General features: G+C 32.6%; 1 protein-coding gene across 1 annotated transcript; it reads left to right on the forward strand.

The window, feature by feature from the left end:
• The first annotated feature begins 6,671 nt into the window (after nucleotides 1–6,671).
• Nucleotides 6,672–11,908, forward strand: LOC21402966 (rho GDP-dissociation inhibitor 1). The gene is made up of 5 exons (XM_010114519.2): nucleotides 6,672–7,008; nucleotides 7,132–7,198; nucleotides 9,928–10,146; nucleotides 10,265–10,389; nucleotides 11,831–11,908. The coding sequence occupies exons 1-5, from the start codon at nucleotides 6,775–6,777 to the stop codon at nucleotides 11,906–11,908; spliced, it is 723 nt and encodes a 240-aa protein (XP_010112821.1). The 5' UTR covers nucleotides 6,672–6,774.
• Nucleotides 11,909–17,184: the final 5,276 nt, after the last annotated feature.

Consider the following 17,184-nt stretch of genomic DNA (forward strand, 5'->3'; position numbering starts at 1 on the left):
TATTTTTTAAAATATTGTGTGTCAATTTTTATATGAGTTCAGTCACGCTTTTCTTATGTAATTCTGTCATAGACTATTTTGTCATTCAAATTCTCTCCACAACCATGAAATACCCACAAGATGACCTCACTGAGTGAAGGCCAGAGAATTTCTTTTTACTCCTCGTTTAGCTTCTTTTTTGGCGGTGTCATGTGTGCCATTCTATGAAGCTTTTTTTTTTCTTTTTTCTTTCCAATCCAAGAAAGATCGTCTATACTTCTCACGCTGACAAAAATATTTGAGATTTATGGTGGCCAACAATCTGATGGGTTTTTGGGGATTTAATGTTCATGAGATTTCTAGTTTTTTAGTTCATGAATTTGAAATGAAGACAAGTTTTTGGGTTTTTCCATTTTGATTGACGAGAATTTTGGATTATGTGAGAGGATGGGTGGGTTTCATCGGCCTAGACGTAGGCAGATTTGTGTAAGAGTGGAGGTGGAGGATTTGTTCATGGGCAGCGCTGGGTGGAGGCAGTTTGGGCAAGGGATGATGGCAAAGAAGTAGAACTAGAGTTCAACGGAACAACGAAGGTGCTGGATCTGGGTCGGAAAAGGATAATGGGGCAGAGAAAGGTGGTGAGACTTGGTTGAAGATGACGGTGATGGGTCTTAGTTGAAGATGACGGTGAAAAAAAATAAGGACATAAAAGGAAAAAGAGATAAATCTTGATTGGAATCGCCATTCATGTCATCTGAGGGAGGAATGACAATTTCACTAAATTAGAGAAAAAGTCATTCCAAGAGAATGGTCATTCCATAAATTTTAGCTAACCAAACATTAGAATAATTAGGGTTCTTTCTTTTCCTTTACATTCCTTGCCCCCAACCAAGCACACCATTAATCCTATTAGAATAAATAGAGTGCTCTTCTTGAAAACAGTCACCTAAAGTTGAGACTTTTATCAACCATTTTCAAAAAAAAAAAAAAATCTAATCCGTAGAAGGAAGAAAACAAAAACGGTGTGGGTGTTCAAAACCCCAAAAACAGTAACAGAAAACCGCCAAATCCAAACCTAGCGAGTGCGACGCCTCCTATTTTCGATTTCTCTCCATTGCCCATTGCCCATTGCCGCTGTTCAGGGCAATTCTTCCTACTGCCGCCACAGGCTTTTGTTGTCGTTGTTCAGCCATTGAAGATTTGATACTTTATACACTTTTATTTATTTGTTTATTTTTTTTACTAGATTTTCAAAGTTTGATATTTATTTGTCAAAGGTTTTTATTATAGTTATTAAGATTATTATAGTTACTTATATGAAGTAGTTATTAGATTTTTACATTAGAGTTAGAAGATATTAAGTAGTTATTAAGATTATTATAGTTACTTATGAAGATTACAATATTGTTTTGGTTTTGGGGTTATAGAAAGAGCAAATTACTTTTAGGTGTTTGGATTAGAGATTAATATTAATTAGTTTGATTTTGTCTTCTTTCTTCTTCTTTTTTTTTTTTTTAAATCTCACTAGTACTCTCTAAATTTTAAGGTCATTTTTAATTTGCCACTCAAACTTTAAAAACTCTCACTTTATCCGTAAAATTATAGATTAATCTCATTTAGCCATTTGCGTTAGATTTCTTTGTTAAAAATATGTTTAAAAAAAGAAATAATGTGATCGTATGGTCTTTCTATTAGAATTTCTATTAAAAATAAATGAAAAAATACCATATAAGGACACATAACCTCCTCTCTTTTAATTTGATTTTAACAGAAATTCTTAAAGAAAAAAAAGGTGATATGCCTTATCAAGAATTATTATCTAAAAGCATGATGTATGAATGTACAATATATCATAAATGAATAACACGCTCTTATTAAAATAGAATGTTATAAATACTTTATAAATAATGTCTCAATGTCAAAATTATAGTTGCTTTACAGACATCTACCCTAAAGGGCCACTTGCTTAGCGGGCATTCATCCCTTCTAATTGCCAATCGCACGCCTCTATCTCATATGTATTCATTTCTCCAAATTAGCTATTGACTATACGTCTACTGATCAGCTAGATTTGCTTTTATACCGTGTAAGTGCTGCAAGTCTTTTAATTAATTTCGATCTACCAGAATTTCCATCATAGTTAGGAGTGTTGTTTAAAAAAAAAAAAAAAAAACAAACAAATAAACAAAACAAAACATACATGTGCTCAATATTTGATGACGTGGGGACTCAAGTCGAAGCACAACGTAACTAAAAGAGCCATTCCATTTAAGACAAGATAAAATGGGCAGACACGAGTGTTCTGGTGTCCAAGTCAATTGGTCAGACGACGACTACTTCACTTATTAGATTAGCATTAGCCGCCTATCCCGAAATGCAATGAGATGGAATAGAAAGAACGCGAAGCGCTATAAGATCGGTTTTTTTTTCCGACCGGCAACTGCTAGGGTTTCCCCTTCTCTTCTAAGTAGGAGTGGCAATTCGTGTCATGTGTCGTGTTTTGATCGTTTCTTTCTAAATTTACAATCAACTCGAACACGACCCGTGACACGAAATTTTTTAAAAACCGCAACACGACCACTTTACGGATTGACATAACACAACACGAAAATGACCCGTGAACCCGAAATTGACACGAAAATTGTATATTTTTATTTAGTTTTTTACATATTAGAAATAACTTAAAATTCATAACACACTAAAATACAATAACATCCATTGAAATTAAGCAAATAATAGTATAAGATTTTGAGTATAACTATCATGATATCACAAGTTCATAATAAAATCAAAAATATGTAATGAAAAATATATGTATTTTTTAGTTTTTTACGAGTTTCGTATTGTGTTCGGGTTAGGCGGGTCCAACCCGAAATTGACCTGTGTTTTTCGTGTCAATTTCAGGTCGACCTAATTATGACCCGAACATCTTTTTTTTCAACCCTAACCCGCGAAATTCATGTCCTTTTTGAGTCGTGTTGTCGTAACCCATATTACCGATCCTACTCTTAAGTACATTTATTAACTTTTCCATTGTCAGAACTTGGAACACATTTTTTTCCCTTGAGCGTTTCATTCCACTACTACAATTAGTAGATTTAGCGACTCGAAGGTTTACATGCTTCGGGGCACTATACTCAGGAGTGCTACCTTAAAGTAGTTGGCCGCAAGGTTTAGTTAATGGTAATTTCGGTGATAACAAACAATTGATGGTAAGATTGCTAAGAATTATTCTTGAGTTCTTTGTTGAAGAAAAATGTACATATAGCTTGAAAACATATAAAAGCTTGAAAACGAACAAACAATTGATGGTAAGATTGATGGTAATTTCGGTGAGTTCTTTGTTGAAGACATATAAAAGCTTGAAAACGAGAAGGATCATAAAGGCTAGTTCATATAGCTTGAAATCCCATTCCGAGTCAGTTGTGTGAGCACTCTTTATATTTTAAGGCTCAGTTCATTTCACCGATTCAAGTTTATAATTTGAGTTTTATTACAGTAAAAAGCTCTAAGAAACAGTAATATCTAACTTTTTTTGCTATGGTAAAAAGCTCTCACATAAAGTCACATCTCAACTCGAATTAAAAACTCGAATTAGTGAACTAAACGGGCCCTAATTAATTCTTGTTTTAAATTTGGCGTTGTGCACACACATAATTTAAAATTCCATAATTTTGAAAAGTTGCATAAAAACATTATACTAAAGGTTTTCTAAAGTGATGAAATATGTTTTCGAGATGAAGTTTGGTCTTAAATTTTTATAAAACCGTTTTGTTTGAAAAATGAATTTGTAAAGTCTCAAAACTTGGACAAAGGTTTTGCTAACATTATCCAGTAAGCCGATGGATTATATGAGTCAATCCTTGGGTTACTGAAATCTAGAAGGGCTTGAATAGCCAGGATCACCCACCAGTCAACCGGAAGTCAGCTGAAATAAAATTGGGGTAGAGTTGTAATAAATTACAGGTAAAATAATAGTATATATTTGACACTTTACTATTATAGAAAAGTGGTGAATGGTGATGATATGGTAAAAGGAGAAATAGGAGAGTTAAAAAAAAAAAAAAAAAAAAAAAAAAAAAGGGGCAAAAAAAGTTATCTTAGCATTTTTTTTTTTTTTTTTATTTTGTTTAAAAGGAAAATTTCATATAAACCAAAGAGCTACAAAGACCAATACTTAGTGAATGATACCAAGACACAAGTCGTCTTAACTCTAAACATAAACCGTATACACCACGGATATATATATATATATATATATGACAGACCAAAGAAATATGAGCACGGCAATGCCTCTATATACACGTTGTTGTTTCATTGCTTTTAAAACCGAGACCATTTTTATTCAATGCAAGAAGTTGGCTTAATTATTGACAGAAAATGTCACTTCTCCTCCCTAAATAATGGGCTAGCTTGGCCTTTGTTCACAGCAATTCTTGATAAAGAGTGGAGTGTGACATCTAAAATATAAAGTCAAAATAATTATTTTCATTAAGCTAACCCTACGATTACTTAACAGAGACATGCTTATCTGTTTTTTTTTTTTTTTTTTTTTTTTTTTTTTTTTTTTTTTTTTTTTTTTTTTTTAAGTCTTACGCGTAGCCGTTCAAGCAACGCTATTCTAAATTGTGATTGCTACCCTAGCTATGTATTTATGTCATCCTCCAAATCCCATATTAAGTTCAGCATTGGTTTGTCACTATCATTTGTAATAATACCAACATTAACATTGATGTAGAAGTATTAACATGGTGCACCATATAAAGTGGTTGCAGGCATTTACTAGTGGTAAATCCACACTTTATTGCATCTTGAAGTTTAGAGTTTAAAAATAGCCTCATTCCAAGTTCAAAAAACATGGTAGAAATCTTGTTTAGCTCCAAATGCAACAATATCATGACCCAATAATTGGTATTTCCATGACGAAGGATTATAGCAGAATTGAAATTTTAACTAATTCTACAAAGACTAATCAATTGAACTCATATCTAATAAGAACTAATATAATTGTCAGCGCCCCAAAAAAAATATTATAACCATGTCTCTATTTAATAATAATAATTGAATTCTCTCCTATATTTTGCATATATATTGTGTTTTGGATTGAAAAAACTTTTTAACTCTCACACCATTATCCCATCTATATTGATCATATATATCTAAATATGTGACCAAGGTTGAGCCTATGTGTTAACGGGATGGCCCGATCAATTCTAAGTCATTAAACTTGTATGAGACATTTATTGTCTCATTTACCATGCATTAATACGTTAATTACCATCATTTGTTGTTTTTTTACTACAGTTTAATAAGAAGAATACGAAGAACAATAATAACTTGCGTTCAATTCTATGCTTAGGAAAGTTCAATAGTGTTACTATCAAAAAAAAAAAAAATTTATAAAGAAAACAATATTGTTCTTTTATGCTTATAATAACCACTTAAACAAGCAATGCCACTTAAAATTAGCTCTTGTAATTGGGTATGTGAGTCGATGATTCAAGAATTAAAATTTTAATGACTTAGTTTTTTTTTTAAATATGGTGAGAGTACACGTCTCATATCATATTAAAAAAATAAATAAATAAACAAACATTTGATCAAATGATATATAATAAAAAATAGTGTTATTATTATGCTACGATTTATATGCATTTGTGGGACACAGTTACACAATTTTTTCAGCGCCATTATGGGACCAATTTGTGAATGTCAAAACGACCCACATCAATCCAATCTGTCGTACGTCAGGAGAGAATTGAGGCACAGCTAAACATTAATTCCCCAAAATGGGAGCCTACTAAGACAATCAGGAATATACTCATCACATATATAATAATCCCCACCTTCAATTCAACATTGTTCGTATGATCTTTTATGAATTTAAAATCTATTAAATTCATCCTAAAAGTTTAAGTTTTTAGGAGGTGGACTAACAATAATTTTTATATTTTAACACTCTTCCTCACGTGTAGATTGAACAATAGGCAATTATGTGAGTAAATTAATTAGAAAGCCCAACGCGTGAATATTTAAACCCGAAATATATTAAAAACCGAACACATGATGATAATTTAAATAGGGATAAAGAGTGCAATTATGAGAATTTGATCTCAGAACCTCCCGTTCTGATACTATGTTAGTTTACCAATTCATCTCAAAAACTTAAGTTTTTAGAAAATGAACCAACAATAATTTTATATTTTAACATGTTCGTGTGATCTTTCATGAATTTAAGATATATTAGTAATGATCTAATGCAAATGAAACAATATTATTAGTGACCCTCACGTTCTCACTTTTCCTCTCATATCATATATTTCGGATCACCACCCAAAAATTAGTGAACCTCACAGCTAACACGACCTTTTCTCCCTCACCCAAAAAAAAAAAAAAAAAAAAAAAAAAAACCCCTTCCATACCACGTAATATCTCTCTCTTCTCTAATTTCCTGTAGAGATTTTCGACAACAATCCACCTCAAAAAAGCTAAGAGACAAAATCAAGTTTTTTCTTTTTTCTTTTTTCTCTCTTTTGTCCTCATTTAGTCCTTGTTTGATCATTAAGACAATTGTTGCCTTTCTTTATTCTGGGTTTATTTTCACACAACAAAAGTCATCTCACGAACCTTAATTTCCACTTTCAATAAAGTTTATGTTTGTGTCACATTGACTTGGTTTTTCCTTTCTGGGTTTTTCTTGAAACTTCTTTTTCGATGAGTTAATATTGTATGTGTTTGTGTGTGTATATATAAATATATATCTAATCTTTGGGGTGGTTTTAGAGTTCCAAGAAAATGGGGTTTGATGAGAAGAAAGAAAGGGGAGAGACAAGTAATCAGAGAGGAAATAAATTGAAAGAAAACCAAATAGAAGAGAAGGGTTTGGATGAATTAGGAGAGAAGATAGGGAGACAAATGAGTGAGGTTTCTCTTAATGGAACTGATCAAGAAGAGGAAGATGATGATCAAGGCAACAAATTACAGTTGGGTCCTCAGTTTACTCTTAAAGAACAACTTGAGAAAGACAAGGTCTGAAATATATATATACACACATGTATATATATCAAAAATATCTTTTCTTTTACTTTTTCGTTTTCATTTTTTTTTGCATGACTATAATAGTATATTTGTTGTTGACCTTTGGGGGTAAAGGATGATGACAGTTTGAGGAGGTGGAAGGAACAGCTTCTTGGGAGCGTGGATTTTGACAGTGTTGGAGGTACATTCTTTTCTTCTTCTTCTTCTTCTTTCTTTCTTCTTTCTTTTTTTTTTTTTTTAATATAATGTTGGAGGTACATATTGTCGCCAGAAATTAGATTTTGCATAATCTCAACATTTTCTTTTTCTTTTTTGTGTCAACTCCTATGACTTTAATTTCCGTCTAGAAGCAGGTAATTGATGGTAGATGATAAAAACTATATAAATCTGATATTCATCTTCTATTTTGTTTTCTTGTTGATATTATAATATACAGTGTTAAAATATAAAATTATTATTAGCTGAACAGCTTAAGCATTTGGGATGGATTGACAAACTAACATGGTATCAGAGCGAGAAGTCATAAGTTCAAACCCCTGTAATTACACTCTTTATCCCCATTTAAAATTGTCATGTATTGGGTATTTAATATATCTCAGATTTAAATATTCACGTGTTGGGCTTTCTAATTAATTTACTAACACGATTGTCTATTGTCCAGCCCACACGTGAGGAAGAGTGTTAAAATATAAAACTATTGTTGGCACAACTTCTAACAGCTTAAGCCAGTCAAGTAATTTTAACTTCTTTTCTGTTTAAATTCTTTAAATTTCTTTTCTGGTTTTTTTTTCCTGCATAACAAGTACTCCTTTGATCTCTTATAGAATAACATATACGACTGCATTTTGATTTTGTTTTATTGCCTATTCTCCAAGTCCAAGCATGCATGCTTCATGTTTGTGAACGAGTAGAAAGAAAAGGATTGGACATTTATTCTTTCACCATAAACTTTTTGTGGTATGTGGGATATAAAACGCCTTATCATGATCTGAATTACCCCGTTCTCTTGATTCAGGATTATTTGTAGTTTGTATTTTATAATTGACCTACTAACTTGGTTGTGTATCGTCCTCTAAATTAATCTCTTTTTTTATGGATACGTGCAAAAATGACCCTTTTTTAAGCTACTTTTTAGTAAATAGTCGAAGTTTTGTAAACTTAGAAAAATATCCACTTATTAGTGATATATCATGGTAAATTAATGGTAATTGACTTATGAAGGATATGAATGATTGATCACTGTGTAAAAAAAAAGGCCATTATTTACTTTTTTTTTAAAAAAAGAAAGGCCTTCAGCCGTTAATTTGAAAGGGGTGGCCAAATTATTCGCCTAATTTTCTCCTTTTTATGGGATCATCTAAATTAATCTTAACATCCAAGCCACAGAAAGTGATAATTTTTGTGTTATTAACACATTGAAGACCTTGCAATTAAACCAAGACTGCGACCTTTATTAATGCGGTTTCCGTCATTTTCTTGCTTTCATTTAGATTTTTTTTTCTTTTGAAGGATAGAATGTCATGTTGAGGCAACACATAACTGTGAATTATTATACAACTTCCATGATATCATTTCTTTATAAACCAAGCAATGAAGCACAGATCCTTGCATGTTTTATGTGCAATGGAGGATATAGAATTATTTTTTGGTATGGGCTTAACCAAATAAAATGTGTTTACTTTCGTTTCGTTGTTTAAGTTCATTTCACCGATTCGAGTTTAGAATTTAATTTTTATTACAGTAAAATATTCTTATAAACAGTTATATCTAACTTTTTTACGACAATAAAATCACATCTCAACTCGAATTAACGAACTAAACGGGTTATTGTTTCTTCCCTTTTTTTCCCCTTGAAATGGATCAAGTGTATAACTGAGTTAGTAATGGTTTCTTAACACTTGGGCCCAAAAGCTCTTATGAAACTTTAGTAGTGCTCATTGAGTTAAGGCTTTGGTCTAATGAAGTAATGGCACAATGATATGCCTCGTTTATTTTACTGATTTAAATTTTAGATTTTAAATTTTTACAGTTAAAAATTCTCAAAAAATATCGTATTTAACTTTTTCTGCTACAGTTAAAAATTCTCAAAAATTATTACATCTCAACTCAAATTGAAAACTCAAATTTGTTAAGCGAACGAGGTCATTTATTATTATTGATATGTGACACAGTTAGGATTTTTGTTATTTTCGGGGGCATATGTAACATAAATTTTTCAAACATTAGTGTGTAATAGAATTCCAAAATATGAGTGAGGGCACGTGGCCTTACTAAATAAAACGAAAATGCAGTGAAAAGAAAGCCTTATAACCTAGGTGAAAAAAGAGGAAAGAGAGAAATTTCTCATATTATGTTTTGTATTTATTCTCTCCTCCAATCTTCACATTTGGAGAGATTAAATTTGAGGTTTTTGCCGACTTTGAAATCCATCACCCAATTCATTCTCTTCTTTTTACTCCTAATAAACAGCTATACATTTCAAAATGCTTTTACTAATTCACTCATCCAAACAAGCTCTTAATATATTAGATTTTCTATGGGGATTTTTTATTGCAATTATTTAGAAAAATTGAAGGCAAGTCACAATTGTTACATCTAGTGATAAAATTTATTGAAATATATTCCATAAGATTTATGTTCTTTTCCTCAAATCATGTTCAAACCAAATAGCACACTGGCTACGTGCCATTAATTCTTTAATTTTCTTCCTTCTTCTCCCCCAAATTAATTTGAAACAAACCTTTCTGCCACAGTTGAACACATTAATCATCATGTGAGTCCTACAACAACAAACAGAGAAAAAAAAAAAAAACCATTTTGATACTCTATTTGCTTTCCTTCTAGCTTATTTCAACAATAATTAAAACCATATAATACACTAAAGCCTTAATTATATTATTATATTTGCAGAAACTCTTGAACCAGAAGTGAAGATTCTTGAACTGTCAATTCTTTCTCCTGGTAGACCAGACATTGTTCTTCCTATTCCTCAAGATGGAAATCCCAAAGGCCCATGGTTTACACTCAAAGAAGGAAGTCGTTATAACCTCAAGTTCTCCTTCAATGTCAGCAATAACATTGTGTCTGGCCTCAAGTACACCAACACTGTTTGGAAAACGGGTTTAAAGGGTAAGCCTACTAATCTCCATCCTTGCTAAATTCTTCTTAAAGAATTCACAAGATCAAATACTTTTTTTTTGTTTTAGTTCTTTTAGCTCTGAAAAATATAATAAGGGTTGTAATTCAGTGGACACCACAAAGGAGATGATTGGAACTTTCAGTCCTCAGCCAGAGCCTTACACACATGTGATGCCAGAAGAGACCACACCCTCTGGCATGTTTGCCAGAGGATCGTATTCTGCGAGATCGAAGGTAAGCGTGAACCGGGTTAGGTTCGATTTCATGAAACCGCATAAATTATCTCTCAAATTACTTGAATTTTAGGATGAATAAACTTTAGGCACTTAATGAATTAGTTTCTAAGATATGGTATTGGTTTTGAAAGTAAGGTTTTTTTTCATAGTCCAAGAGTGTATCAACTCGTTTAGGAAATTGAGGTAACTTTTATAGGATAACACATCAGTTTTACATAAAACTGCTTTTACAATTTTATCATCTATTAGGGATATAAATAATGATCAAGAGGTTTGACTTGTAAGTATAATCATAGGCCATTGTGTTGAAGTTTCTTGATGATCATAATGAACTCTACACTTTCTAGCTAGATCCGCTTGATTCAATTGGATCTGGGACTTTTAGACTGTAGGAAAAACTTACCCTGGTAAAGGTAAATGCCTTTTTCAAGTTTATCAATACACCTGAAACTTTGCATTCAACCTATCCGGACCTCATAATTATTCCGAGATCTTGAAGTTTTTAATTGGAGAGTTCCACAGTAGAGTATCAATATTGGTAGAACACAAATTTTAGCCGTGGCTACAAAACAATTACTTCAAATTAAATTGACAAGACTTGATGAAAATTTAACGGTTAAAAACGGTGTTATCATTGGAGTTTTTTTTTTTTTTTTTTTTTTTTCCACATCTTATCAAATACTTCTCTTTTTAAGCGTTGCAATGTACAGATCATAAGTGCAACTTTAGAGGTTGAAGAAAAGGTAGCAAGTAGCTCAAAAAATTTAAAAAAAAAAAAAAAAAAAAAACACATGTTACAACCCGTGGATCAAATACTTTTCCTGAAATTTGTAGTACGGAAATACTTTTCCAATTTTAGACTGTGGAAAATGAAGAAATTGCTTCATATATATTCGTTCGTGGATGGTCTGATATTACATATAAGCTTACATTGCCAAATTCTTATTAGCTTTGACTTTTTTTTTTTTTTCCTTCTGAAATTATTGAACATTTCTTAGCTGGGCCATGTATATTTGTCGCATATGATTCTCTTTTCTGTTAGATTAATCCTACCTAAATTAAGATTACAGGGGCTTAAAGCATCATACCAAACAACCAATTATCATCTTCGAACAAAACTCATAATGTTTGGACCCCATCAAAAAAATCATTAACTCAACAACATATTGTTGTTTTCCATCTCTTGTAATGGCCATGGCCCATGTTGAACTGCATAATCATGTTGATACAGCCTTGACTTAATGTAGCTTTTCCTTGATTTTAGATCTTTTTGTTAATTTCTTTAAAAATCCAAAATCAAATTCTCAATTTAAACTGGCGGTGCCACATGAACTACTTTAGCCTAAGATTGAAGTACTTAAAATTTTGTGGTTTGAAGCAAAAGAAACCACTTTTATCACCATACACTTTCTCATTCTTTGCTCTCTTTTTTTTCGCAGTTCCTCGACGACGATAACAAGTGCTACTTGGAAATCAATTACACTTTTGATATCCGAAAGGGATGGGCTACTCCTTAAACAAGAAAAGAGAGCTGCAGCCAAACCAGGAACTGAGGCTTTTCTTCCTCTCATCATGTTGTGCTGCAATTGATTTTCAAGAGTTTCTACATTAATCATATCTAGTGATTATTTTCTATGCCTGGTTGATTTTTCATAACTTGGAGTGTAAGAAAAGAAAAATATATATACAAGTAAATTATTCTTTGGTAACTATCTTCAATAATTAAGAAGCTTTAGTCTTTGTTTTCAGTATATTTTTTGTTTACTATCCTTACATTGCATATATAGTACAATATTTCCAAATTTTGTACACAACAGGCATGTCCTTTAGTCTTTACCTACCTAGTTGTGGTTGGAAAGCACTGGTATTTTAAAATGGATTATTATTGGATTTGATTAATTTCCTCATTTAATTTATTTAATTCTTTAGCCCCTCTTGGAGCTAAAGCTTATTGAAATAAATTTTACTTGAAAAAAAAATTCTGACTTAAGGAAATCTCTAGTACCCAACAAAAGTTAAATATATATAGCTCTTGTTGATGTGGTTTTGCTCTTCAAGATAATCAATCAAAACCAGTTTAACTATTAGCAAAATATGGTAGAAGGTTTCCGTCTACGTAATTCAGAGCTTGAAGACATCAATCTATTTTCAAAAAAGAAATGAAAATGAAAATGAATTTGACCAGACCCTTGTTTTTTTTTAAGAAAGGAAAAACATATAATGGTTCATTTTTACATCAAAGAAAATGCATTAAATATCCAATTTTATTCATAATAATCTCTATACATGGGTTGGAATTTCATTGAATGAAATTTTTCACGTTACAATATTTGCATTTGGATCAGTCCACTTTGTTTAACAAGAGTAGTTCTAGAATCCAACATTGTTGTCCCAGATCAAAACAACACAACTGAAAAAGAAAAGACAAAATATCAGTACATTAATGTACTAAGTTTATTTCCCTTTGCCATTTGGGGGCTAGTGTACTGTAAGACCTTTCTTTCTTCTCCCAGAATGCATTCAAGGTTCCCACTTTACGATCCCACTTTAAGACTCATGTTCGGCTAATATATTGTGCGTCGTTGAGTGTGTGGTGGCAAGAGTGAAAACTGAGCCCATCCTTCGAGTAGAATTGAGTTAGGTTTTTTCTACTTTATTAGTGGGCTTCGGAATTTCTAAAGTGACAAAGAGGATGAGAGCGTGATGACACCAATGATCTCATTTTTAAGATTCTTGTTCGGTCAATATATTGTGCATCGTTAAGTGTGTGGTGGCATGAGTGAAAACTAGGCCATCCTTTGAGTAGAATTGGGTTAGGTCTTTTCTATTCTATTGGTGGACTTTGTTTAACAAGAGTAGTTATAGAATCCAACATTATTGTCCCGGATCAAAACAGCACAACTGAAAAAGAAGAGACAAAATATAAGTATACTAATGTACTAAGTTTATTTTCCTTTGCCATTTGGGGGCTAGTGTACTGTAAGACCTTTCTTTCTTCTCCTCCCAGAATGCATTCAAGGTTCCCTACTTTACGATCCCACTTTAAGACTCCTGTTCAGCTAATATATTGTGTGTCGTTGAGTGTGTGGTATCATGAGTTAAAACTGGGCCCATCTTTCGAGTAGAATTGAGTTAGGTCTTTTCTGCTTTATTAGTGGGCTTCGGAATTTATAAAGTGACAAAGGGGATGAGAGCGTGATGACACTAATGATCTTATTTTTAAGACTCTTGTTCGGTCAATATATTGTGCGTCATTGAGTGTGTGGTGGCATGAGTGAAAATTGGGTCCATTCTTCAAATATAATTGAGTTAAGTCTTTTCTATTCTATTGGTGGTCTTCAGGATTTCTAAAGTGACAAAGGGCAATGATCTCATTTTTCAAAGGAAAAAAAAAAGTTTCTCTTTTTCATTTTGTTGCATTTTTATCTAGATTGCCTTATGTCCATTGATTTCTTCTTAATTCTCATTTGGCAAATCATGTACTCAAGTCTCCTATTATCAGGCAGATATTGACAAATCAACATATATAGTCCTGTGAATTTCGAGTTTGTTAAGAAAATAGAATGGACAGGAATCAGTACTGGTATATAAAGTGTCGGTGACAATTAATATTTGTGAATTAAAGAATTGGTATATTCTAGAAAATGCTTGGCAGATTTACCATATTTTCAACATGCAATATAATATGCTAGCTAGCCCTCCTGCTTGATTAAGCTAATACGAACAGCTAATCACCCCTGAAGAAGCTTCTATGTTCAGGAATCATTTTTGAAATCACAAAATCAAAAAGCTTATTTTGTGTTTTCTATATTTGTGCCCAATTATAAGCCACACAAATTGATCCTTAAATTATTATATTTGTTATGAGTGGAAGAAAATGCCACGAGAAAACCACTAGACATTGTTTTGGTTCAACCGTTTTAGCAAATTTGCAATGGCCACTAAACTTGAAGCTGCAGCAACCATAATTGCATATGAAGAAAGTGATCTAATTTCACACTCAAAAATTTTTAGGCACAAATTTCCAACAAGCTACCATTTTCTAAGAGATTCATAAAATAAATAATAAACAAATAATAAAAAAAAAACTTTCTAAGTGAATTCTAAAGCAGGAAAGACAATATGGTTCAAAATCCTCCATTGAAATGACTCAAAAAATCAAAATAGAATCAGTTTGATAGGGCCACTCTAGCTGTTTACCAAGGACCTGAAAATAACATCCCACCCTCCCAGAAGGATAGGTAACATTGAACATTCCTTTTAGCTTAGATTAAAGCAAATGCAAAGCTTTTCAGCTTTTTTTTTTTTTTAAAGGCGAATACAAAGCTATGCACTCATTTGTCTTTACTAGTGGATCTAATATTTATCCATGATCGAATACATTTATTTTTTGTGGTCATTTGATATAATAATAAAATTTATGTGGACTGAATTATTAAATAAAATTTTTCATTAAAAAAATAGTTAATCTCACAAATGGTCCTTGAGGTTTTGTCTCAATCTCACTTTAATCCGTGACTTTTTAAATGTTGCAGCACAATTGGTCTCTAAAGTTTTATTCTTATTCAGTTTCGGTATTTCTGTTAGCTTGGTATTAAATATTTGATGGAATATGTATAAATTATGAACTAAAATTGTAAACATATAACGTTTAGAGACTAAAACAATACAAAAAATTAAAAGTTAATTTCTACATATAGATCCTAAATTTTAACTGTTTCTAATTTTAAACTTTAATTTACACAGATTCTGTCAAATTTGAACACCTAATTGATGGAATGACTAAAACTGGAACAAAATAAAGCCTCAGAGACTATCTGTGTGACGTTTGAAAAATCAAGAATGAAAGTGAAATTTAGTGTTAATCTCTGAAATTAACTAAAAAACCATGCAAAAGCTTAAGCCCATTTAAGCAATTTTTTTTTTTCGTTTCCTTTTTTTGGGTAAATAAATAGGAACAGAGGAAAAAGACTGTGGGTGATTTGCTGTTGGTTTGTCTCATAAGATCATTTATTATTTTACTTAATAGACAGTTTTAGCTTATTAAATGAGGATCATGTGCGGAAACACTAATTAGGACCAATAATTGGTGGAGCTAACAAAATTGCCAACGCACCTTCCGTGGATATCTGGACAGCTACAAGTACTGACCTTCCCAAGTCAAAATTACATTGCATATTTATCAATAACCCGATTTGACTGCGAATTCCAATGACCTTCACATGTCTCAACACAAAAGGAGGTTTGCTTATCCCCACCGATGTCTCTGCTGCTTTGTTTTGTGGTAGGGCATCAAAAAATGCTTTAAGATACAATCATAGGTGTTGACGGTCAAATTTCATCAACTAGGTTACGCTGAGTTACTTTCTGATATCTCGTGAGGTTACCGGCCAAAATTTAATTGTGGAAGTGTAATTGATACTGTGAAGTGTATGTTGTACTTTTACGGTGGAAAATAACACGAAAAGCGATATTCAAATGTGAAGACACACAAGGTTTATAGTGGTTCACTCTATTAATCAAGAGCTACATCCACTGTTTCGTTGTATGTATTTTCTGTTATCCAATTACATGTGAAAAAGAAAAAGAAAAAGCCCCTGAGCTTGGGGCTTTGCCCCTCTTTTATAGCTCAAGTTTACTTCATGGGCGGTTTTCCTCTGTAAACCTCCACTCGAGTGCCTGTCATCCTATGGGCCTACACCCATAGCCAGCTAATCATCTTTTGGACTGTTCATTCATCTAATTAGTCCTCCATTACGGCTCTACACTCCCTGTAACCCTCCACCGTCCAGTTGTGGATGGTTTAAGTACTTGTAATTAATGCATGCATTACAGACTTCTTCCAAGCGCACACGTTTCCTCAGGGGGTCCCACGTTTATACGGTCGGCTTCCAGCTGGCCTTCTGTATATACGGTCGGCTTCATGAGCCCAGATGAGAACTGAGCTAGGCGCCGCCCTTTACACGGTCGACTTTAACGAGACCCCTGATGTGGGTGAGTTGGGTAAACACCGAGGTCTTATTAGGTCGGCGGTATGACGAGTCGACGATTTGGCCGACGTGGTTATTACAAGGCCACGTGGAACGCTGTTGTTGTCCGACGTGTCAAAGCGTATTTTCCCGCACAACAATAGGCCTCGTTCATTTCACCGATTCGAGTTTAGAATTTAAATTTTACTACAATAAAAAGTTCTTATAAATAGTTACATTAAATTTTTTTACTACAAGGCTCTCACATAAAGTCACATCTCAACTCGAATTAAAAACTCAAATCAGCGAACTAAACGGGCCTTGTTAGTTTACCAATTCATCCCAAAAGCTTAAGCTAATAAGAGGTGGGCCAACAATAATTTTATATTTTAACACTCCTCCTCACGTGTGGGCTGGACAATAGACAAAAATTAATTAGAAAGCCCAACACGTGAATATTTAAGCCCGAAATATATTAAAAACTCAACACATGATGACAATTTAAATGGGGATAAAGAGTGCAATTACGGGGGTTTGAACTCAGGACATCCATCTTTGATATCATGTTAGTTTAACAATTCATCCCAAAAACTTAAGCTAATAGGAAGTAGGCCAACAATAATTTTATACTTTAACAATTAATTGAAAAGCTCAACACATGAATATTTAAGTCCGAGATATATTAAAAACTCAACACATTATGACAATTTTAAATGGAGATAAAGAGTGTAATTACGGGAATTTAGACTAAGAACCTCATATTCTGATACTATATTAGCTTACTAATCTATTACAAAAACTTAAACAACGGGCCTTAAACTATC

Source organism: Morus notabilis, unplaced genomic scaffold (genome assembly GCF_000414095.1).
Source record: "Morus notabilis unplaced genomic scaffold, ASM41409v2 Scaffold24, whole genome shotgun sequence".
Lineage (NCBI taxonomy): Eukaryota > Viridiplantae > Streptophyta > Magnoliopsida > Rosales > Moraceae > Morus > Morus notabilis.